Source organism: Protopterus annectens, chromosome 3.part0 (genome assembly GCF_019279795.1).
Source record: "Protopterus annectens isolate FY-2018-M chromosome 3.part0, PAN1.0, whole genome shotgun sequence".
Taxonomy (NCBI): domain Eukaryota; kingdom Metazoa; phylum Chordata; order Ceratodontiformes; family Protopteridae; genus Protopterus; species Protopterus annectens.
The window spans coordinates 1,906,305,196-1,906,332,173 of record NC_056731.1 but is presented as its reverse complement, the minus strand read 5'-3'; the positions used below and the strand labels follow the sequence as shown (position 1 = coordinate 1,906,332,173).

Sequence of the window (26,978 nt, the reverse complement as noted above, 5' to 3'; positions counted from 1 at the left end):
TTATACTGGAAAATTTGCACTTGGAAATTCTTATGCAGAGCTTTTGTCACTCAAAATAAAATTACAATTATGTATAAATCAAACAGAATTAAATGTTGGAGATGTGATACTGAAATAATAGCTAATTGGGTGCATATGGTATTTGAATGTGAAGTCATCTCCGCTATTTGGAAAGAAATTAGTTAGGTTCAGTCAAGCTCTAGATAGCTTTATTATTTCTAAAGCTTTAGTTTTATTTAATGCTCTGATTCCTGAGATAATTCCAAAAACATGACTGCCTTTTCTTTGGTCTATTCTTGCTATAGCCAGAAAAGTTATTACTAAAAATTGAAAAAATAAAGTAAGTTACCCCCTCTAGTGTTGAATTTATTAGTATGGCAAAAATTTTTTGCAGTAGTGAACTGCATTATAAAGATAAGAACTTGTAATATTGCACATTCATGTAAATCTTGCTCAAAAAATATTAATTGTTGATATGTATAACTTTGATGTATTGATCGGCTGCGGACCTATGTAAATAGTTATTTGTTTGTTTTATAATTGATTTGTTTAACTGTTGTTTTAAAACCAAATAAAAAAATTAAAAAAATGTCCTCCTAACCTATGGAAGTACTCATTAGCAACACCATCTCTCTGTCTCTGTCTCTCTATGTACCCCAAGAATTCTCCTCCATTGCATAAAACATTCATTCACCATAATAACCCGCAGGCTCTAACAGTCTTTCCATCTCTCCTTAAAAGAAATATCCAACTATTCCAAGTTTGGACTTCAGACTGAAACCCACCTTCAGTCCCAAGCCAAAAGTTCCTGCTTCACAAAATGTTACATCACATAACTCACAATTAATGCACTCAGCTACTGTTCTACATTCCTAAAGTCAATTCTACTTTATATAATTTAAATAATATTTTACTTTTTTGTTTTTTGACATGGCTTATTTACTCATTTATTGTTGTCACTGCATTTATTGTAAACCATGAGTGTATTTTACCAGGGCTGTGTCTGCAATGGGGTCACTTTTGATTATTATACTATCCTGGTAAACAAATATAAATGAAAATAAATAAAATTGTGTATACAAATATATATTTAAGAACAGAGTTTCATCAGATCTGACTCCATTTTCATGACATGCATTATTGATATATGCTTTAACGCATAGTTCATTGTCAATTCACTTTATCTGAGGACATATAGGTATGCTATAGGCTGTTTGGCCAAGCTAAAGTAGGATAGATCTTGTCTTTCAAATCTGTTCTGCATATCTACTCATATGTAGCTAGTTCCTAAATGATACAATCATTTTATATACCTGTTGACACCAACTACACACATTCATGTGTGCATCATCTTATTTGTGATGTGATAAGTAAATGTCATTTAACATGTTTAAAATGGGTAACATGTATTAATAAATACATGTCAGTGAGCCAAGTTGTACCCCTTAAATGCTATGCTGTTGTAATCATAAATGTATCTAGTCAGGACTATGCTGTGAACTGTCTAGCTGTCCCATTGACTGGATGCACAAACCTTGTATCACTTATGTCAACTTATGTGCCACCCTTTTCATGAAAGAATGAATATGACTATGTAGTAATGCATGGGTCTATATTAGTTCACCAAAAACACTTTCCAGCGAGCATGCATTCATCGACTGTCATTCAGTGAAAATCACTTCCGCGATTTGCTGAATACTCCCAGGGCAAAGACGTAGTTGGCCAAGTACACAACTTTGCCCTTTTCTCCACTGTAGTATGATCTCGGAGTTAGTATATATAGTTGGGGGGTGTGGGGGGTATAGCCCACCACTTACGTGGGTTCAATTTAGCTAGATGTGGGTCTGTTGTGTTGCAGGGCAAGTATTTCTTTGTCCTGGGAGTATTCAGAGAATCACAAAAGTGATTTTCACTGAATGACAGTCGAGGAATGTATGTTCGCTGGAAAGTGTTTTTGGCGAACTAATATAGACCCGTTATGTATCAGTTACAAGTAGTGTGCCAAGAGCCTTGCAGAGGCTCTACATGCAGTAGGTCTAAGATAATTTACAGCATTCTATGACCTACAGTGGCTAATCTAGAAACCTGCTGCAATCCTGTATCAGTCCATGAAATGATTCAACTAGACTTGTCCTCAAATAAGTTGCCAAAGGGAAAGCTTAGGCAATGGTAGATGGACCATGATTTGATTAAATACATAAAATCTGAGGGGATAAAATTTATTAAGCAAAACCTACTTCAGGCAATGACTATTTAACCCTGGTGGACCATGCAAATAAAGTGTTTGCTCTATTTCTATGACAGCTAAGGCTAGCTATATGAAAGATACGGGTATTTATATTAAAAATGCTGAAGAATTAGTTCAGGCACTTACAAACAGGTATAAAGTAAGCGAATTAAAAGAAAAAAACAGAAGATAATTAAAGAAAATAAAACAACAGAAATCATATGCCATCTTTTTAAGAGATAAATCTTCTTTATATTAACAAAGAGCTGCTTTACAAGAATGGGCATTAAGAAATTAACTGGGGACATTGTTTACCTTCAAAGTAAATGCTGGCAAGGACAAGTGCACATATATATATATATATATATATATATATATACATACACACACACACACACACACACAAATAAATATCTAATATATATATATATATATATATATGTATATACATATATATATATATATATATATATATATATATATATATATATATATGTATATATATTGCCATCACAGGATAGTAGCATAGCAGACCTGAAAGAAATCAGCAGGGGAAATTGTAACATTTTTAAGTCCGTTTAGGCAAAAAACAGTCATAGTAGTACAGCGACCTGTGCAAGATCTTTTTGGACATACCATACCTTCTCCCCATCCTCTTTAAATCCAAAGTGGAATGTGCTAATGTGATCACTGAACAGGAAAGTCTAGAGATTTATTGCTTCTACTCCAAGTAGGGAAGCCCCAGTCTAGACAACTTCAACACTACATTATATAAAAAGCTGAGAAGCCTACTTGTCAGGCCACTTGTATGTTTACGCATACAATGGGTACAATGACAAATTTGCTGGCAGTGCATGGATCACATTTTTAATGAAAGATGATATAGGTCCTACATGTATGGGGAACTATTTATTTATTTATTGCATTTTTTACCGGGAAGGTCCACTGGGCCTAGGTGAGCCCATTTTCAGTGGAGGCCCGGGGAGAAAAGCTCCACATGACATTAAACATGTTGAAGATTACAATAAAAATAGAAAGCTAGTTACAGTTACATAGATAGCTAGAAGGCAAATACATAAAAATACAGACATATAGTTACAGTTACATAGATAATTAGAATAGGCATTATCGCTTATAAATTTGGAGATGAAAATAAATGCAAACTTTCTAGTAAATCAGATTCAAAGATGGATCCTCATGCTCATCCATCTTGGCCACCCATGATTCATTAGGGGGCAGTCAAGCTGTGATCATTTAAGAGCCTTGCACATGTACATGCAGTTATAGAGTAACAATGTCTGCTCCAGGAACAATAGCATTAGTGGATTTCTAGATTATCCTCAAGTTCCTGAGATGGGAATACATTTGGTTGGTTTTGAAGCATGTTGGCTTCCTATACCCTGTGGTCATGGATATTCAAGCCTTATACTCCTACCCCTTGCCACCTTACTGATAGGACACACAGTTTCTAGCCCTTTCCCTTACATGGAGGCACTGGATAAGGGTTCCCACTGTATCCTCCTCTGTCCTTGCTGACATTTGAATCCTAAACACACATGATTAGATGGAATCACACACTGAAAGCCTGAGACTTATTTGACATTGATATTGAAAGACTCTTATTTGCTGATGACTGTCTTTTGTTGTCTGAGCAGGCACTGGAAGGTGTTCCAATATACTTGCATATGCTGTTATATGACCTGTGAGATCCGAAAGTTAATGATGAGAACACTGAGATGTTTTAGGTAATTCAGTCTGAGATGACTATCTGCAGAAAAGGATAACTAGCCATGTACGTGGTGTATAGCCCTCCATGTTACCTGTGGAGTCATTTGCTTCTTAACCCAGAGACCATGGGAAATTTTAAGCTAAAACATAACATTTTATATATATATATATATATATATATATATATATATATATATATATATATATATATATATATATATGTGTGTGTGTGTGTGTGTGTTGAAAGGGATGCATAATGATGGGATGACATGAATGCAGTGAAAATAATGTTATATCTGAAGCTGTTTTATGAAATTAGGAATATCTTAGTGTCTAGATCTAATCAATGGCTCCAGAATGCATGTAAGTTCACCAATGAGTTCCTTTAGAATGTTTTGCTGTGTAAACTTCCTGAAACAGTCTTCATGACTTCTATAAAACAGAGTGGTGCTGGGGCTACAGACTGAAGATGATATGCACAGGTACATACTTTAAAGGCATTCTTTGGTGTGTGAGATTGCTCCCTGCCAGTAAGGGCTCAACTGAAGGCAAAGATCCTGGGCAGTACTTCACACTGAGCTCTTATGTGATATAAATCCAATCTGCTCCTACGTTTTAAAGCCTGGTACACCTTATCCCTGGCCAATATAGCTGTTTTTGCACTTTGTCAAGGTGCTGAATACTCCCAATTTATGAAGGACCAACATCCTGTTTTGGGGGGCATGCAGGCGTAAAGACTGACCATTGAAGACTGGTGCCTGGATTGGAAAACTGTGGATCTTAAAACAATGGAATAGCTGTTGCAGTGGATATGTCTAACCTATACACTTCCTTCTTTTCAGTTTTGCCAGAATTATTTCCCTCTGCATAATAGGAGAATGGAGATATTTTCATTTATGGCATGCCATGTTTCCTCCACTTTATGTCTTAATCAAGGCATATCTGCAGCCAGCATAAGATACCTGGTGCCTGAAAAGTGATGTGGTCTTAAATTCAAACCTATAAAGCCGCTGCCTACCATAGTGTTTGTTAATACCATGTGTATGAATGACAAAATGCTTGCTTGAAGACCACTGTCAAGAGGTTTGAGTGTTGATGAAAGGCTACTGAGCAGCAGGTCCTATGGCTGCTCTCCTAAAGGCATAAATTAAAACTACTGTTACATGCATTCAAGTTGGTATACTAGGGTTATCTGACAACTCTGTATATCCTGCAACAAACTTTTCCGTCCTCTGTGGAACACAGTGACTGTGGAGAAGCCATGCTGACATTAATCATAAATTATGTAACAATAGGTTTGTTATGCCACCATGGCAATTTCTTACAGACTTTTTGCATCCATTTATTGATTTTTTTTTTTTTATGATGGTTTCTGCAGAGGCTTGGATCTTACTGAAATTACTGAATTACCTTCTAGTTCATTTTAAGGTTATGGCTACTCCAGCTGCCAGTCTTTAGTAGACATTCATTTGCTTCTAAATGGAAAAACCTTGGTAATCTCTCCTCTAATGGTCAAATAAGATTTTCAAGAAGTACTTGAACCAACTGAATACAGATTTATTGTTACACATACCAAATTCTAGCACTTCTGTCAAATTAATACATGTGGAGATTATAAGGAGCCTTTGGGACTCAGTTTAGAAATTCCTAAACCCATGATTCAAAGTACTTATGTTTTTGTTTGTAATTTTTTTTTATTTTATAAGTAATTACTGTATAGTTTATATGTCTAGAGATGTTTACTGCTTTCCTGAAACAATAAACTATTATCCAAACAGGCAAAACATAATAAAATTGTTTATCATATCTCTCAAGGGTCAATGTCAATTAAACGAATGGTTGAAATGTCGAACATCATATGGTCGAGACCATATGATCGACATTTCAAGTGTTCGCAGATTGACTTTTAACAGTGCCGTATGGTGCAGAATGGGAGAATTTCCCTTTACTGCACTGAAGTGTGGTCTTGAAGTTGGTATATTTATGTAGGGGTGTGGGGGGTGTGGGGGGGATTGCCCCTGGGCTCGCACTGTTAATGTATGTTTATCTTTTTTTTTTTTTTTAATTAAATATTCGAACTTCCAAATATCGACCATATAGTCTCGAGCATATGGTATTCGACATTTTGGAAGTTCAAATGTTTAACATAGACCCTCTCTCAGCAGTCAAGATTTTCACAGGATGTCCAGATTTTTGCCTCTTATCTTTTATTTGTTCTTTATAAAAGTTGTAGTTTTCTGGCAACTCATTAAAGATTGATGTCAATAAATAATGACAGGCGTTTGAGTTTTAGACTTCATAAACTTCAGAAAATGCATGCTAAAGCAAAACCTATTATTCCATCAACTTTCTAAATTTGTAAGAGCAAGATCTAAAATCTGTCTTTGATTTTGTGCCTTTGTCTCCCCAGTATGTTTGGCTTTGATTAGATTAATTGTTTCAAGAGGTTGAGAGGTATTGTCTGTATCAACTGGAATTTAAACACACACTCTGCTCTTTACAGAAGTTGTATATTTTTATTTTTTTACATTGACATTTGCAAAGTTTGCTGTGATTGTGATTTATCATTATAGTTATTGTTCATTGTAATCCAATTGTTCTGTATGCTATTTTAATAAGCTGTTGTGCTGAAAAGGTTTGGCAAATTAAAAGAAGAGAAAAAAATAATGCCTTGTGGTAAACAGCTGCAACAGTGTGGGGTGCCACTTTGTCCCTGTTTTTGGAGAGTGAGTGTTGCGTGCCTGCATTCTTAGAGGTAAGTTAGCTATTTTCAATGTGGATATAAAACTGTGCCAAGAATGTGCAGTACCTAGTTTCATGTTTATGATTTTCATTAATATTATAAGAAGTAGTCAGTATCTAGAGATTACCCAGTCTGAGGACTGTATCTTTGTTGTTTGTAGTTAACATTGCCTTTTGGCCTGAAGTGATACCTCTCAACTGTCCAGATTTTCCCAGAATGTCCAGATTTTTCTCTCATATTTATGGTCTATTCCTCATAAAATTTGTGGTTTTCTGGCAAGTCACTGGCAGTGATCTGAGAATTGAAGTCACTAAATAATGATATACATTTGTGTTTCAGACTTCATATCCTTCAGAAAAATGCATGCTAAGACAAATCCTGCTATTCTAGCAACTTCCTAAGTTTATAAGAGCAATATTTAAAATCTGTCCCTATTTTGTGGCCTTTGTTCCTCCATTCTGTCAGGCCTTGTCCAGATTTTTTTCCCTAAGAGGTTGAGAGGTATATCCAATGGGCATCTGAATCTGAACTGAATGGGGAGAAAATCAACACCTCTAAATCAAAGGCCTTGGTTCTTTAACAGAAAAGAGTAGATTGTTCTTTGAAGGTAAGTGTGGAAGTAGCTACCTCCAGTGGAGGAGTTTAAGCATCATGGGTGTCTTGTCAGTAAAATAACAAGAAGATGGTCTCAGGAGTGTTGCAGGTATTGTACATGTACTATAGTGATGATATGAGAACTGTGTAAAAGGATGAAGCTCTCAAGTTATCAGTCAGTCTATACTGTCCATCCTCATATATAACTGTGAGCTTTAGGTAGTGACAAAAAGGTGAGGTCTCAGATACAGGCAGCAGAAACGAAGTTCCTTTGCAGGGGTAGGGTGGCTAACTCCCATGATGCACTGAAGATCTTGTCTATTTGATAGATCTTGGAGCAGAGTCAGTACTTATCTGGGTAGAGAGAAGCCAGCTGAGGTGCTTCAGGCACTTAGTGAGGATGCAAAAAAAAAAAACAAAACAAAATGAAGCCAACATATTCTGTAAAAACACACAAAACTGTAATAGTCCCAGAGTACTTGGTGAAAAGAAGACTCAAAAATTCAAACTAATGCCACAAAAATCAACTTTAATGAACACCCTTGTGCCAAACATTTTGTTATTGGGTAAAGTTTTGTAGATATTTTAATATAGAGGAGGGTTGCACTCATGCTCTGATGAAGCCTGTTATTTTTAGAATGAAAGTGCTTAACATGAGGTTTTTCACTAAAATTGGGTTTTGAACAAGTACTTTGAATTTTCTGGTCTTCTTTTCACCAAATACTCTGGGATTATTAAAACTTAGGGAGGATGCCTTTCATTGGAGGTACACCATGCATGGCCCACTTGGAAGAGACCCCAGAACAGACCCAAGATTATATTTCTCAACTTGACTAATAAACCTAAATATCAAGATGAGCTTGAAACTATTGGCTAGGTACAGATAAGTCTGGGCAGCACTATTTAGTTCAATACCACCATAGCTGACTGGATAGATGGCTGGATGGATGGATGGATGGATGGATGGATGGATGGATGGATGGATGACTTTAACAATAAAATGAAATCTAACATGGATGGTGGCCCAAGTTATATTTAGAGCAGTGAGAAATTCATTGAACAAAACCTCATTCAGCTTGTATAGTTATATATTATCAGATGAAGGCAGATGACCCCCCCAACAAACAGGGAGGGTTTATCCATCCTTCTCTGTCTCGGCTCTTAACATGATCTTCCCTAGGTTAGATGAACATCAGGAAACAGGATGAAATCATATTGGAAAGTCATTCACTGGCTGGCCTAAATACTTGTTTTCTAGTTTTTCTGACATTTATATTGTTGGTATCAGTAAAAATTTCTCTAATAAGTATAGAACTGAAGGAAACTGATATAGATATCTCCTTAAAGATGACTTATTGTTTCTGAAATATTTGACAACTAGCAGCAAATAGATGAAGTTGTGTTTGTTTGCAGCTTTTTGCTGGATGATGACCTGGAAATATTAGAACTTGTACATAACACATAACATAGTTATTGGAACACAAAATCTTTCCTAAAATATATCCTGCAGCTGTTTTGCGAGACAATCATATGGAAATGCTGGGCATTTTGCTTTACTGTTCCTTTTTATCAAAGATGATTTGTGCATGTGTACGATACAACACAAACTGAATTTGTAGATTCCTTTAAGCAACTGATATTGCCATAATCTCATAGTGTCTTTTTTTAGGTATGACATCAAGGCACTTATTGGAAGAGGCAGTTTCAGCAGGGTTGTGCGAGTGGAACACAGAGCCACTAAGCAACCATTTGCCATAAAAATGATTGAGACTAAAGCCAAAGAAGGAAGAGAGGTATGTGAATCTGAGCTGAATGTCCTTCGAAGGGTTAGTCATCACAATATTATTCAGCTTATTGAAGTCTTTGAATCGGAAGACAGAATCTACATGGTGATGGAATTAGCTACAGGAGGAGAACTTTTTGACCGCATTATTGCAAAAGGCTCTTTCACCGAGCGGGATGCCACCAAGGTTTTAAAAATGGTTTTAGATGGGGTACAATACTTGCACAGCTTGGGAATTACTCACCGAGATCTGAAGCCAGAAAACCTGTTGTATTATCATCCAGGTGCAGATTCAAAGATTCTAGTTACTGACTTTGGACTCGCTAAGTCAGGCAATAAAGGGAGAGACTGGACAATGTCAACAACCTGCGGTACTCCTGAGTATATAGCCCCAGAGATCATACAAAGAAAACCTTATACTAATGCAGTGGACATGTGGGCTTTAGGTGTAATATCATACATTTTACTGAGTGGATCTATGCCATTTGAAGAGGAAAACCGCACAAGGCTCTACAGAATGATTCTAAAGGGCAAATACAGCTACATTGGTGATGTAAGTAATTTTTATTTAAATATATTATAGATCATCAGGTAAGTTCAAATTAAAGATATCCAGACCACAGCATGTATAGGCTTTAAGTAGACTGGACATTCAGTTTATCTGTATTTAAGAATTTATGATGTAGTAATTAAGTATTGCATTAATGTCTGCTATCTGATCCTTTGGATTGTTAAACCACCCTCTTTTCCATGGGGTTTATAAGTCAAAAGTAATGCATAAAGTTATATTTATACAGCTAAAAAAATGGAGGTTGGCATAATGGTTAAATATGTACCTCATAAACACAAGAGTTTGATTCTTACCTTTGTGATGGGGAAATTGGCTAGGCTTAAAATGGCCCACAAGAGCAGATAGCCTAGGTACTAACCTATGAACGTAAAAAAAACAGACACCATTACTCAAAGAGCACCATTACTCAAAGCAACTGCCTTCAATAAAGTAATTATCTATACTGGAGTGAGCATGTAATTTAGAATAGTTTCTGTAAAAGAAAGTAGTTCTAATAGTGAAAACTATTGTTATGTTTGCCATAAAAAATGTTACACTCCTGTAAGGTGGCACTGACACATTTTAGAAACAGGGAGAAGCTAAAGAAAACAGTAGTGCACTGTTTCTCTTTAAGCTCTTTAAAGTTCTGAAATGATGCTTTATAAGCCACAGGTATTACACCTATTAAATGGATGACATTAGAATGCAAATTTTAGCTATTAATGATATGATATAATATTGTATATTACAAAGTGGTATGGCATTAATACAGACAGACAGACATCATGTCACTACAGTTTGGGGTATTTCATTTCTGTAACAATGTACACATATATCAATATTCTTAAAGTTTCCATAAAATGGCAACGTGCAAAACTTGCATCATCTCATATCAGCTAAGCAAAATACTTAACTAGCAAGAAATTGTTCCCTGCTGCAAATAATAGGCAAAATAAATCTGACACCAAAACTGATTAAAACTTCAAAACACAGAAAAAACATCAAACTATGGAAATGACAGAGCTAATACTTCAAATGTCGTGTGCAAAGGTTTTTATAGGATTACTTTTTGGTATAATTATGCCCTTATCATGTAAAGTAGGCTTTCTGATTCTAAAATGTGTCAGTATTACTTCAGTGGTCCTATATTTACTAAGTTTAATAAACTAGTGTTTCTCATTGCTGTATGCTGTGCAACTGTCCAATTACTTCTTGATTCCAGGGCATCCAGCCATGCCTCCTGATGATGCAATAGTGGGGAGAAACTGTTTGTAATGGGTAGGCATGCTTTCTGTAGTCTGCAGCAGATTTTGTTTCAAAGTAACCAGAATGCAGAACAATCAGTTGCTCAGTGAGAAACTAAATAAAAAAAATAAACCAAGTTATAGTTACGTAAAAGGTAACTAACATAAGCTGGACCAATATAAGATTCTTAGCAAGGTATATAGTGCTTGGTATACAGTGTAATAAAACAGATGCAAAACTATAATAAATATTTGTTTTCCAATGGCTTGATCACTTTTAGGGGGAAATTAGAGATGTGTGAATTACCTAAGCGATTGCCCTACTGTACATTGAGTTTGTATGTCATATTACCAAGAGATTAGTGTTGGAAAGAAAACATTTGGAATATTCTGTACATCTGTGAAGATGAAGCTGCAGCACAGTGACTATTCCATAGCAGACAACCACTGGGCCGTCAACATTGCGCCTTCACTGTCTCGATGGTGGCTGTGCTGGGGGCTGGGCACTGGGGCCAGCATGCCCCTCCAGGTTAGCCAGTCTGTCCTCAATCCAAAGCAGGCAATCATTGAACCCACAGTGCTTGATCTTGAGCACCATCCCTGGTAGCTATTGTTGGGTAACAATTCTAGTGGGGAGGCTCCATCCTCCAAGGTGGTGCCACCCATAGGCAGTGCAGGACCAGTGGAGGGGGCAGGACCAGGTTGGTTCACAGACATGCTGGGACCTGCTGCCATGGCCTGCTGAGGTAGGGTAGGCAGATCAGCAGGAACCGGCCTAACCAGTCGAGCTATGGTTTTGAGGTTTTTCAAAGTGTATAGGTTAGTAATGAACAGAACATTTAAATGATAGTTATAACAGCATGCCAGGATGTTGCAAATAACCCAGTAACATAACATTGTATAGTATATGGAACACAACAATAAGTGGGATAACAGTCAGTATTGTAACAGCATGCCAGTAACAGTTATGGCATAAGGTCAACATCATTGGTAATTCAACAAAGTATGTTAGCATGCAACCTTTGTAATTTATAACCATAATAAAACACAGGGCCCAACATAATGTTTTGAGAACAACATATGTTAAAAGTAAACCATACTTGATGTATAACAATAATAAATTATGATGCAGATAAGGGGTGTGGGGAGAGAGAAAGACATTCCATTACTACAGCATAGACTACATTGTTTGCAACATTGCTCTTATATACTCTACAGGTCTGCCCTTACTTTATGTATACAAGTGCCCTATAGCTTCTGTAGCACCTACAAACCTCTCAAGCTATCCACATAGGACAGTATGGGCCAAGCTGTAACACCCACAGGTACACAACTACAGGGGACTATTACATGTCAGGGGAACATATATGACTATCAAGGTGTACTGTGGACTGATGTAGTGTGACTGTGCCATTGACATAAATCAAGTGGATGTTAAATCTGTGTCCAAGGGAATTGGCAACAGTGATCACAGGCCATGACAGAGTGTATCGTGCACAGTACAGAGAGTTTACGCTTATCATGCAGTCCTTGGCAGGCATGGGGTTAGACTATCAGCAGTCATTCACAGACACATCAGGCATACCACCATACCACGATTAAACCATTTTATTTATTAACTTGTATTAGTATTGTACTTGTTGACTTTTTATTTACTGATGACATCACCTTGCTGAGCAATGCTGTTAACACTCTGGAAAAACACATTAGTAACAGCTACTACAGCCATTTATTTACCTGTAATTCCTGTGGGAAGAACATCTGTTAACAATACATAACTGTTTGTATAAATGTTTACTAGTACTTGTCCCTGGATTTGAACCTTGGTCTTTGTGCGAAAAATATACATCATACCTAGCATTTATCAAACTGAGCTATTGAGCCACTGCTGAACTGTGATTGACTGATATGTGCTTAGAGCTCACTTGCTAACAAACTGTGACCTGGTAATAGAGGTAGAGTGTTATACAAGACTGCAGTGATACTTAAACACACATGCATGAGATTCACACATGACAGAGATAGTAGGTGAACTGTGCATTAATACATGGAATGCAGGTGTAGACATTTAACCCCTAATGGGTGGAAATATGTGTGATGTGTACAGACCATACCGGAGTGCTGGGTTGGCTACCTGACCCATATACAGTTGCAGATTGTATATTTGCAGTCTACATCTATTACAGTTTCATACTTGCCTGCAGCAGCATAACTAAGATCAGGAATGCATATAGCTGAAATGCAATGGTTAACAGATAACAATCCTGAGATACACACTCTACCTTGGCCGTTCCTGTTATAGGTTCCAATCTTAGTGCAGAACACATATCATAATGCATTACATCTTGCAGTACAGCTCCACATCTACAGTTTAGCAAAACACTCTTTATTAGCTAACCTTCAGTCACTTAGTGGTATTATTCCCATTTTTACTTCACAGCAGTTGTAATACTTGATTTCATGACCAACAGCCCAAATTACACAAAAATGTACAACACAGCTTTATTAGGAGTGACATCATGCAGTGATTGGTATACATCTAACAGTCTTTATTGATGAACAGTTCATATAATGCAGGTGTTACAATACAGCTGTAATTCCACAATTAATGCAGTAGAAACTTTATTTCCTTAACATTATTAATGCAGTAGAAACTTTATTTCCTTAATATTATTAATGCAGTAGAACTTTATTTCCTTAACATTATTAATACAGTTGAACAGTTGAACTTTATTTCCTTAACATTATTAATGCAGTAGAAACTTTTTATTTCCTTCACATTATTAATGCAGTAGAAACTTTATTTCCTTCACAATATCAGGTTTCATGCTTTCATCTTTATTGAACTGTACCTGGCATTACTCACTTATATAAGTCCAGGTCTATGACCACATTAATTGCAGTACACTCAAAACAGAATAAACCTACTGGCAGTTACTACTGTACTCCTGCACCTCAGAAAAGTATATCCCAAATAACAGAGGCCCCAAGACAGAACCCTGGGGTGCACCACTTGTTACCGGTGTACTGCTTGAGGTGACTTCTCGTACTTTGACAAGGTGGGTTCTATCAGTGTAGCAGTTTACTACCCATCTGGTAACATATGGATTGATGCCTAGTTGAGAGAGTTTATCTATTATGGCTGAGTGGGGAATAGTGTTGAAGGCTTTGACCAGGTCAAGATAGGTGGTGTGCACTGTCTTCCCCTTGTCCATGACTTTGGTGACTGTCGCAAAGAAGTTGACCAAATATAACAGACATGATCTCCCCTGACAAACCCAAACTGTGTGGGATCGAGTGTTTGGAGTTTGTCAATGTCCTTGTTAGTGAGGTACATGATAATAAGTTCCATGGCCTTGCAGATCAGACTAGTTAGGGTGATGGGTCTATAATTTCATGGATCGGTGGACACTCCAACCTTTGTGCAAAGGGATGACAGTGGTTTCCTCCACTCAGCTGGGACAAAACCAGTACTCAGCCATTGGTTGAATAAGGTGCCTAATAGTGCTGCACCTTCCTGCCTGAGTTCATGTAAGATGCAGCCTGGGATGTTATCGGGTCCCATGGAGGTTGTATTTTTTGCCTTTGAGAGAGCAGAGATGACCTGTTCCCTAGATGGATGAGGAAGGGGGCAGGTACTGGGGATGTCCTGATCTTCTGATGGGGAGGCAGAGGGGTGATGTTTTCACTGAATCTGTCAGCCAGCAAGTTGGTATATCTACAGCACATGTATATGTGGTGTCCTTGACCATCACTTCTGAACAGGTCTGGGTGCTTCCTTTGAGGTTGCAGACATATGTGAAGAAGGACTTATGATTGTCTGTAGTAGATGTTGCCAATTTGGACTCAATGTTTGCTTTGGAGGATTTCAGTAGTGCTCTTATTTGCTTGTTCAGGCTAAGGAGACATTGCTTCCAATTGGGCACCTGCTCATTCTTGGTCTTGGACAGGGATGTTTTCCTCTTGTTATAGAGTTTATTTATTGCAGATGTCCACCAGACAGGTTTACTTATCCTTGCAGAGGATGATGTAGTCCTGTCAGGTATTCCTGATTCTGTGCATCTATATACATGCTCATATAGTGCTTTGGTGTACTTTTGGATATTGGTGCCGGTTTCTACAGAGGGGGAGGGAGTTATGAAGCTGTGTATACCATCCTTGGGAAGCTAATAACACAATACCACATGGGTCTGCTAGAAGGGGTGTCCGGATACAAAATTCTGCCACAAGATGTAAAATTTCAAGACTTTTATTGGCAAATACATATAAAAATGCTTCCTCAGGAAGCTGTAATCAACTTTGGAGACATGTTTATGTGTGACCCTACCTAGATTGGTATTGTGGGGGATGGTGAATTCGAAAGTGACCGCTTTATGGTTGGATCTTACTAGGGAGGATGATACAGTAGGGATGCTGCAGTGGTTACTCATGTTGTTTAATACCACATCCAAGATATTTTCATCTCTTGAGGGGGTATCATCTAGCTGTTCTAAGGTGGTTGACTTGACAACATCAATGAATCTCTGGGCATTTGTGTTCTGGCATGAGAAGTTCTTCCAATCTATGTTTAGGTAGTTAAAGTCACCCAAGATCAGGGTAAAGGGTTGTATTCTAATACAGTCGAACAGGTCCATATAGGTGAAATGGCCATCTTCAGTCAGATTTGGGGGCCGGTAGCTAGCTATAATTTGAATAGAGGTCTTGTCAATGGTTAATTGCACCTTGAGTGGCTCCTGTGTGTCATATTGTTTGACCAGCCTGGAGGTGTGTATGTCTTTGATATATATTGAAACTCCACCTCCTTTGGCTTTAATGCCCACAGTTTGGGGTCTGAAGTTATGATAGGATGGGTAACCAGGTAAGGCTGGGGTGCTCTCTACAGCTGTGATCCAGGTTTCTGTGACTGCACAGATGTCAGCATTTTCCAGGGTTAAGACTCCTTGCAATGAGTGCAGTTTCATGTTTAAACTCGTAGTGTTTAACAGCATGACCTTTAAGTTGTGTTTTGTTGACATTTGTATGTTGGTAGTTTTAACAGCATCAGCATAGTTGTCCTAAAAAAGGCACTATGGGGAGGCAAGAACCTTTGCCAGAATCCTGAAGCCCAGGTGAGACAGATGCAGGCCATGTCTGGCAAAGCATCGTGGTCTGTCAATCATATCTTCCAAGACTGTCAGGTACTGGATCCCCCTGGACTGGCACCTGACACTAAGACAATTGTTAAAGTCAATCATTTCCTGTTTGTATTGAGGCATCATTCTGGGTGTTGGCAGACTGCTGCTTAAGGCTAGGGACATACCTGCCTGGGGCACATAATCAGTGAGCTAAATCATGTCTCTCTTCATATCATCCAGGGAGGTATGTCTCAAGTCATTCATGCCAACATGGACTATGACAGAGTCATAACAGTACCTATTGTTGAGAGACTTGAGTGCATATGTGATATGGTGGATTCTGGCACCTGACAGACAACTAATGGTGACTTTCTTCTTATCCAGCCTGGTGAGAGGCACGACTATGTGTCTCACAAGGGTGTCTCCTATGACTAATATGTTGGGTTTATGGTGAAGCCTTAGTGGCTGTGAGACACAGGTGCGTGGACTATGTGTGGTATGTGGTGTGGAGGGCTGTGGATATCGCATGTGTTTTTGCCTTGGATGTTTCCTTTGTTTGGGTATATTTATGTTGAGGGCCTCTGCCTATGTGGGTGTGTGTTGTGTAAGTGTGGGTGGTGTTTGAGGTGTAGTGATTGTCAACCTTTTCGGTGCCAGGTATACTGGCTTGAGAGGGAGAGAGCATGGACTCTAGATTCCTAATGTAATTGCATCAATCACAAATTGTGTTCCTAGGTGGTGGTAGTAGATGATTGTCCATGTACATATGGCAGTTGCTACACTGTGTCAGGATGCCCATATCAACCAGAATGGTAGGTGAAACTATAGGACATTGTCCATCCATATGTGTCAACATCTGAAGGAGAAAGGCCAGGGAGACCTAAGGGGTGGGCATAAAGCCCAAGTGCCTAAACCAAATGTAAGTGGCTTACAATAACAGTTACAATTTAGACAGGCTATAAATAAGCAGTAATAAATGCAACAGAAAAGAAGCAGTTGAACACTTTAGAGAACAAGCAGCAAGTAGCAGGAAAAAGCAAGATGAGCAGGAAAACACAAGATGTATTGCCACTATGTTGATGATAGAAACTTACATAGTGTGTTGATAGATGGCAGAGTATCATGTGGAGGTTAACGGAGGATAGTGCTGGCCAATTTTGATGTGCAGGATGTGTACATAGTGGAGAGCAATGTACGTTGCCTTGTGACGTGTTCTCCTCTCCTTGCCTTTAAGAAAACTTGTATAGATGGAGGCACCCACCTTTTTCTGCTGCTGAAAACAACATGATCATAGATGGCCTCAGACTCCATCACAACATCCTGCTTTCTAGGAGTCACCAGAATCGGGAGCAATGGGCTGCATTGTGGGCTGACCTCGTTGCATCAGTAAACCAAGTAGGGCTTCAGAAAAGAAGCTATGAGCAGGACTGACAACGGGCGACAGATATAATAACTACTGCACAGCAAAGGGCTGCTACTGTGGCCAGGGACCAGGCTGCCACCGGTGGAGGGCCTGCAGCAGAACAACCATTCTCGGCCACAGAGGAGTTCCTGGCAAATCTGGCATCGACTACCAGCTCCCAAGCATCCATCACTCCATACATCATGGAGGTGGGTGGCACAGCTTCCACAGCAGAGGAGTGTCCAGGTAAGCCACCTGTGTTCATCACTGTAATACTGTAGCAGTCATTGTGGCAGCCTCTGCATACCAGTACAAAGATGTCAGGATAATCTGCATTTGGGGGGAGGGGTTGATTGTAATGCACACTTGTAAAGACATACTCAGAATGTCAGCAATGTGGGCAGTATTAGACTTCCTACTGTTCATGTTCACATACGCACATTATCCTGTAACAATGCCACATTTGTGTTAGCTGACAATACCTCTCCCTCACATTTCCATAGGTACATCTGGTGTGGCCGTAGTCCAATATCCTGCAGCCAGTGAGTGTGAAACTGTTTTGGTATGGCTCACATATACCCTAAGACTGTTAAGGACAGCCAGTTTGCTATAGATGCAACTGTTATGCTTAGCCAGAGTACAATACTTGTATGTTCGGTTTTGGAGGAGTTCACTGCAGTGCATTGAATCGGTAATCACAGTAGTGTATTTGCAGTAGCTGTAACATATTTGTGCTTATTTTTGTAAAGGTCTATGCAGTCTGATATACAGGGCACAATAGTATAGTGAAGATGGATGCACTGTGTTGTAGGTGTAGGTCCATTGCATAGACTGACATATTGCTTATCTCACAGGTGTATAGTACTGGCAACATTAATCGGATGTAGCTGCAGTGCATGTTATTAAGGGCCTGCCTTGTCTGTGTATGTTGTAGTCTGCTTGTGTGCTGTGCATGGGATCAGAAATAAGATGTGGTATATATAATGCAGTTGTGGCACCTCACCTATATGTGTGTGTGCGTGTCTGTGTGTGTGTGTGTGTGTGTGTGTGTGTGTGTGTGTGTGTGTGTGTGTGTGTGTGTGTGTGTGTGTGTGGATCAGCAGACATAATAGTGCAGGGATTAATGTAGGTATGCTGTCTTCCTCCTCACATGTGACCATGGGGTTTGGAGTATGTCCCCCTCACAACCTGTTGTCAGTGTCTTATTGGACTCTGATGATGATGCTGGCCATAGTGGGGCACAGGTGGCATTGTTGGGGGTTGAATCTGTCCCATGGGTTGACATCCCACTTCCTTCCCAAATGTCCCTGCACACAGTCAGTATAGCCACACATACCCAATCCTCTGGGGCCACAGATATTGGACAGTCAGAGTTTGGCAGCATTGAGCAGGAGAGTGTGGCAACTATGGCATCAGTGAGTGTAGACACTAGCCATAGCCAGAGAGCTGGCAAGGTCTCACACAGGCAGATTGACAGGGGTGCTCGAAGGAGGACTGCTGCCTATCCACCACCTGTCACAGGTATCACATCATGAGTCATTTGACACATGTTTCAGGTCATCATGTAGGCACAGGCACATTCCAAATGCAACACCATTTGGATGCTCAGGATCATGGATGCATCACTGTTTGGCATTCATGACTCTATCAACAACATTGATGATGCCATGCATCGCTTCACTGATGTAGTGGACAGATGGTGGGGCAAGACATTGTCAGTGCTAGAACATGTGGTGGGAGTAGGGTGTTGGACACGTGGCTGTAGGGCAGCAACAATATCTGCTGAGAGTCAACGTGGCCATGCACACATAGTGGTAGTACCTCCAGCACTACAGAAGGGAGAATGCTGTCCACACCATGATATGGCAGCAATGGGCATGTGGTCTAGCAGACACCAGTCACCATCAACGACTAGTACCACATCTGACCCTGGTCATGAAAAGACACACTTAGCACCTCTCCATGGTCCAGCTGACCACCACCTCTTCCTGACCCCCACACACGATGTCAACTGTTTGACACATCCTAGGCCTCTGGCACCCCCACACCACACTCTGTGCATGTGATGATACCTGTGCCACATCCCTGCCATCCATACAATTGATACAGGGACATGCAAATATGTGTCTGATGCACAGGGTGACTATACTACATTATATGACATTGCTTACTGTGGTTCTGTTATGCCATGACAGGTGCTGTCTGCTGGCATGTGTCATAAGCACACATTCAAGTGTTTGTTCCTTTGTTGTATGATGTTAGATTGGCGGAGGTGTCATAGACTGACAGGTGTCTCTCAGAACTTTGTGTGTTTCTGTTGCAGGGGTCTGAGTGACTATTCTGTGGAGACTTGATGGCAATACAGCAGCTCAGGATGTCATGGTAGCAAAGCAGACATATGACATCAGCAAGGTGAGGCTTTATATATCCATGATTACCTAGGTGCATCTGTGTATAGCAGTGTGTCAGGGGCAATGGGGCGGACAGCATAATCCTGCATGCATACCCCGTGACAAGGCATGTCACCCTTGATACGTGTCACCTGAGTGTTGTGTACCTAAAATGTAGGTGGTGGCCGATAGCATCTATGCCTAGGTATGCATGCACCACTGGTTACATTTGGTGTACACATGGCTGCAGCACTACATCACTGCACCTTTATGTGTATATATATATATATATAAAATCTGTTACCTTTATTTGATATATATATATATATATATATATATATATATATATATATATATATATACACATATATAGAGAGCGAGGTAGATATATAACTATATCTGTATGTGCCACATACAGATAGATTAGAGTAATCATGTCTGAGGGGGATAGGGAGAGACAGATACATATACATAGCTGTCTGTATGCACATAGATATATTCACATCTCAGCTCTTTAGGCAGAGGCATCAAATACGGAATGACACTAGCAAGTGTAGGAGCATGCCCAGTGTAATCATCACTACTTCCAGTGTGACTTCAGGCCAGACCTACCTGTACTCCAGTGTGGGATTTTTTGTGCTACAGCCAATTGGCTGCTGTACCTGATTCAACAGTCCAGCACCTCCCTGATATTATGTCCAAGGGGTTCCCCGGCTGTGAGCTGCACATAATATGTGAGTCATACCTAGGATGTGTACAGATTGTAATAGACTGTACAGGGTTTTGCATCATATGTCTGGTACGTATTACATAGAATTATGATTTTCTGGTACATCAGTGGCATATTATTATAGACTGATGTTAGGAACTGATGAGAGACCTTTGAGTTGTTGACTGCATACCCAGCAGGGACCCATGCTACTGCATGACATGTTATTCTCTGCACTGTCTACATTTGTCTGGCCAGTAGTTAATCATCTCCTTATATGTGGGCCTTTGTCCCACTCCTGTTCATGGCTGTGTCCATATTTCCTTCTTTAAGTAGTTGTAGGTATGCTGTGACTGGGATACATGATGTAACAGCACACACAAGGTTACAGACTTCACACCTCTGACCATACATGTTTAGCAGGATGTCCAGCATTCCGTTCCATATGTCTGCTCTGTTCCTCAGATAGTTGTGTGTTTTTGGTAATATACTACTACATGGTGCCCACTGAGTTGTTGTAAGTACTGACACAGTTACATGAAGGCCTTTACATCCTGCTGCTACTTTGACTTGTTCCAACTTGCTGTTATACTAACCACCTTCTAGATTACTCAGAGCATGTGTAATGTCCATAGCTGTGGCCCCCTGTCCCTCCATTGTCTCTGGCTTTGTCCAGCTTTCTTGCAGTAACAAATAGCGACATATTGACAGTCTTGGGACTCCTACCATAGGAGTACCTCACATGCAAACTGTAGGTGCAGCTGGCTTTGAACCATGTACACCATCACCATGCTGATGTACTTAGCCCACTGAGCCACACCAGCCATCAGACAGTGAAGTTTAATTCTTGACACTATCAACAGAAGACAGACATGTACACTTTGATCCTGCATATTGAGGAAATAGAACATGTTGCCAGGTTGTTTGGGACAGCCCTGGGATTGTTTGGTCTGCTGCTATAACCGTGCAAACCTAACTGTTACTGCAGTTGTATTGGAACACAGCTGTGTTGGGCACAGGGGACTCTAGCACTGACAGTCATGCATCTGTGCCATGACCCTGCTGTTTGTCATTTCCCTCACATAGTGCAGTGGGTTTTGCTGCCTTGTGGCCTACTGCATATTATGGGGCAGCCAGTATTGGACAGAGAGTTCCTGTTGTCCCACATAGCTGTTACTTCTGTGCAGGTAGCCCAGTAGCCCACTCTACTCCCTTGCATACATGCAGTAGATCCATACATATGCTACCATAATCTAGTACCCCATACATTTGTTGTAAAGAAGAGTGACTTACCTTGTGCCTGCAGCACTCGAGATAACAGTGCTTCAGGGCTGACTCTGTTGGATGCATGCAGTACATAGCCAATACATGGTAAGATACAGGTTGTGTGGTGTGGCTGCCATCCTTTTTAGTATATATGTGTGTTGGAGTGATGTGTCAGTCCCTGGGACCCTAGGTCATCAGTGCATGTAATATGTGTTGATTCTTTGCCAAAGCCAGTGCATACTGGGCATGCCTACATCTGCCTACAGGGACAGGCTCAGGGGGTTCCTTCTCTGAGTCCCCCTGTGGCTGTGGGGACCTTGGCACTGGTGGGGAGCTGTGTGTGCCCCTTCTCTATGATGTTCCTGCCACAGCTATTTCCACAGGATCGTATTGTGTAGCATGGCACATAGTGTGAACATCTGTGCACATGTGGCTGGAGAGTACATGTAGGGCTCCACCATATATATCGACACAGCAGAACCATGACTTGAGCAGCCCAAACACATGCTCTATGATGTTTCTAGTTTGTGCATGTACATCATTATGGCATTCTTCAGTGGGTGTGTGTACATTTCTGATGTGTGTCATCATCCATGGTTTCAGTGCATAGCCAGCATCCCCCAGTAGATGACCATATGGGATGTCCCCCCTGGCAAATGTCTGGTACAGCTGTGATGCGTGCCAGATGTGGGAGATGTGATAACTGCCAGGGCTGCCAGCACACACATTCATGATAATGCCCTGGGTATTGCACATGACCTGACAGTTGATGGAGTGATACCCCTTGCAGTTGACGTAGACTCTACCCTCCTTACCGGGTGTTGCTTTGATGTACACATAAGTGCAGTCTATGGCACTCAGTACCTCAGGGTAGTGTGCTACATGGTGGAAGAGACACATATTGCTGGCCCTCTCCTCAGGAGTGTGGGTAAAATAATTGAGCTCATTGGCATGGGTTTGCATGGCATCCAGGAACTGGTGGAGTACCCTGGATGCAGATGCCTGTGAGACCCCCATCATGTCCCCAGTTGATCTTTACAAAGTACCTGTAGCTAGTATTCTAAGGGCTACACATACTTTTTTCCACACATTGTTTTCCACACATTTCCACTGGGATGGGTTACCCTCTGTTGGTTCTGGGTCTGAGTTGAGGGTAGCAAAGCTCAGTAAGTTCTTGCAGTATGTCCCTGTCCACCCTGTAGCACTGTACAATCTCCAGCTCATATAGCTCCTGGAAGGTTACACTGAGCCTGAACACTCTTCTCCCTGTCAGTCTAGGCCTATTATCAGCACTGACATCAGCATCTAGCACATGCAGATGTAGCAGAGCAGCAGCAGCCCCTATCATTTTGTTATTTAAATTTCCCAAGTGTGTACTCCAATGTTGCAGAGTATGTGGGACAAATCAGATTGAAATATGTATGCATACTTTATAGTGGTGTGCTGCAGATGCAGCCTGTGTGATTGGCTGACTATGATGCAGTCCACCTGCCAGGTTTATCATTGAAGGTTTTGAATGGCCCAGTGTCAGTGGAACAGAGGTTATCAGTCATTTATACTTGATTGGCTTTCACTGGCTATTTCCTTTTTTTTAAAAATCCTCTCACTGCTAAGCAGTGCAGCACGGCACATAAATCCATAGTGTAAACAGTGCTCAGCAGTCTAGACACACCTCCATGCACAGGCATGCTCAGCTTAGCTTAAGCCAGCTAAAACATGCACCACATGGCTAAACACAGCTTAGCAGCACAGGACACACACCCCTGCTTAACTGTCCTTAGCTGAGCACAAACGGGTGATGCTGAGCTCCAATCCACTTAAACATATAGTAACACACTCCCTTTTGATGTCAGCTGCTAACACCAACATGGTTCTGGGTCTACACAGGTTTTATCTATGGACACAGAGGCCCATTTTTGCTATTCAGTAACCCCAGCTCATTTGCATACAGATCCTTGCATATAGCCTGGATACTTCACTATTCCAGGGCCTGCCTCCTTAGCAATCACTGAAATCTACTATTGTACATACTGCATGCAGGGCACTACAATGCATTATTTTTACAAATGTCTTATTTTTCATTTTTCAACATTTTAATTTTTTTTGCATTATGGCATGTTTGCATGTTGCTGTGCGCTGCAAAAACATAATATGTGTATTAAAAAGATTATTATTTATATTGATTTGCATTTATTTTTGGACTCACAGGGCATATTTTTGGACATTTCAATGGCTACATTGACATATCCAGCCTTCTATTTGGACTTTTACAGCCCCTGTTTAATTTTTAAATTTCTGTACACGGTTATTTTCTGTGTAACTTCTGACACCAACACGGCTTCTGCACAGATATGTTTACTGGATCGCACAACTGCCAGTTTCCATATTGGGGTCATGCCACTATGCCTACATGGAAAATCACTCCATGTAGGCTTTATTAAATTCTCCCCTGTAGACTTTTTGTGACTTAACATTTGAATCTGAGGGACTGATGATGAAATTTCTGGAATTGTGTGAATAATGATTTATTTTCTGGTAGTAATTTATATGTTAAAAAAAGTTACTTTGCAGTTTTGAACTGATGACCTGGAAGATGTTAGCAATGCATGCATCTTCCATGTGAAACTGTTGATAATATTGTGTATTGTGAAGTCAGGGAAGAGAGAAGCTTGTACAATGGAGGGTGGAGGTTTGTAGCTGTTTCTGAAATGTAAAATGTAAAAAACAAAAAACAAAACAAAACATGTTAAAACACTTGACAAGTATTATTTTTGTGCCTGGTCAAAGTGGGACATTAAGATATGCTGGTCAGCCTAAATCATGTTTCTTTTTTCAGGGACTGTTCTCATTTAATTAATGATTGCGACAAGATGCAATACAACCAGTGGGAAGAAAAGACGTACAAAAAAACATATGTGGCTGAATGCAGGCTGTCTAAATTAAATGTGACACTTTTGAAAAGACTGTCAAGAGCAAATGAGAAAGAAGGAAAAAGGGAGGTAAACATATATGAGTGAGGACAACAAAAAGTGAGAGGGAGAACTGGGTGAAGAAGAAATTGTAGAAGAATCAAAATGAGGTGGGGAAAGAAGGAGAGAGATTGCTTGCAGGAAGAGAGGTCAGGAGAAGGGACTGACACTAAAAGTTTTTTTTAAGTTCTAGCTAGTGAAAAATCTGATTCTGAGCATCAAGGATTATTTGGACATAAACACAAGAAAAATATCAATTGGGGAAAGAGTAAAAAAATAAGAAATCCAAATGTAAAAATATTTTCCCTAAATTACAAAGAAGGAAAACCAACAATTTTAGAGTACTTTCAGTAAATTTGAACAGTATTATTAACACTGTAACAAGGACAGAAGTACTGGAAAGATATGATATGGATGTTATTATGTTACAAGATGTAAGATAACTGACAAGTGAAAAAAGATTGCAAACAGAAAAATGTGGGGTGGAAATATAATATACAACTTAAATGAAAGTTGTTCTGGAGTGGCTCTGCTGTGTAAAGAAACAGGGAAAATATTAGATGTAATGTTAACAAGGATGGGAAGGCTAACTGTTGTGGATGTGAAGTAAAAAGAACATGTTTATAGAATGATATCATTATATACAACTTGCAAAGAAAGAGAGAATCTGTTTTCATCAAATATTAGACTATGTGGTGGCTAACATGAAAATTACATTTGCAGGGAACTTTCACTGTGATTTAATGGGAAGACAATAAAAGAAAGGGCAGGATGTAAAAATACAGGAAGTGATAAATTGTGATAAGTTAGCTGTGTGGAACAAAAGTTAATGAACTTACAGAAGGGGGTAAACACCCTTGGATCCAAAATTGACATTTTGTATAAATGGAAGGCTTGATAGTAACGGATGCTGATACAGTTGTGACAGGTTTTTCAGGCCATTTAGCAATATGGATGGAGTTGATGAAAGAAAGGGAGTATATTAAAATAGGTAATGGCATACAAAGAATAAATGTGAAATTATTAGGTGAAATTGGAGATTGAGAAGTATTGCATTGTTGGAAGGATCATAAAACCATGAAGGACTTCTAAAAAAAATGGTCTGAGTAGTGGATTGAATTTAAAAAGAAATATAAAAAGTGTGTGTTTTTCAGTGACAAAATGATGTAAGGAAGGAAGAGAATATGAAATATGGGAAATGTTATAGTAGTGTGTTAGAGAATTTAGAGAATAACACAAAAGAGTGTTATGATATAGAAAAAATATATGAGACACTGAAAAAAATTAACTCATTAATGTTTAAGCAGACAGGTATCAGCATATCTGGGTAAAATACTTAGGGATGATATAAGTATAATGAAAGAAATGTAAAAGGAGAGGTAAAAGGACAAAAGAACAAATTATGAATATTGCAGTAAGACATGTGGAAAACAAGTATAAGGATGGAAAATAAGAGAAAAAGGAAAGTAAATAATTTTCCAGAACAAATTTAGAAAGCATTTGAAAAATAAATTATCATTAATGAATTAGATGATAAATGTTGATTCATTATCAGGCTCAGATGGTACAGGGTATGGAACATACAAGAAATTATTGGACTGGCAGAGAGAGTATTTTGTAAATATACTGAATGAATGGTTGAAGGAAGGTATTGTTTATGAAGAGTTATGTAGTGAGATTTTAAAATTTATATGAAAGAATGATGAGAAGAATAAAAAATGGTGATCTATCATGCTAAATTACATGGTTTATAAACATGTTTGTGGGAATTATACAGAGGAAAATGGAAGGAAAGATGAGGGATATTTTGGAAGAAATTATATATGGTATAAAGGAAAGGAATGTCAAGAATTGTTATTGGTTATGAGGGAAATTCTAGATGATATTATAAGGAAAAGGAGGATGTGAAACTTATGGTTGGTGATATTAGCAAGGCATTTGATGCCAATTGACATGATACTTTGTGGGACATTATAGAGAAGCATGGAATAATTAATAGAATTAGGAGAGTGAGCATGTCACCATATCAAAATAACTGGGTGAGAGTGTTAGTGAATTGGTGGCTAAGTAAAGAAAGATGCATGAAGTATAGTATAAGAAAAGAATGCCTCATGAGTAGAATATTTGCATTGGAAATGAATGTGATAGTGAGTGAAGTACAGTAGCTTATAAAATGAAAGATGCTAGATATGTCATGCAAAAAGAGGTGATGGTACTGGTAATTTTGACATATGTGGACAATATAGTTTTAGTTGCTAG

General features: G+C 39.3%; 1 protein-coding gene across 1 annotated transcript in view; it reads left to right on the top strand.

Annotated features, from left to right (window-relative positions):
• PSKH2 (protein serine kinase H2) overlaps nt 1-26,978 on the top strand; it is a 283,989-nt gene that overhangs the window by 11,528 nt on the left and 245,483 nt on the right. Inside the window, exon 2 of the mRNA XM_044065989.1 lies at nt 8,962-9,628. Coding sequence (XP_043921924.1) covers nt 8,962-9,628 — 667 coding nt within the window. The remainder of the gene's footprint in view (nt 1-8,961; nt 9,629-26,978) is intronic.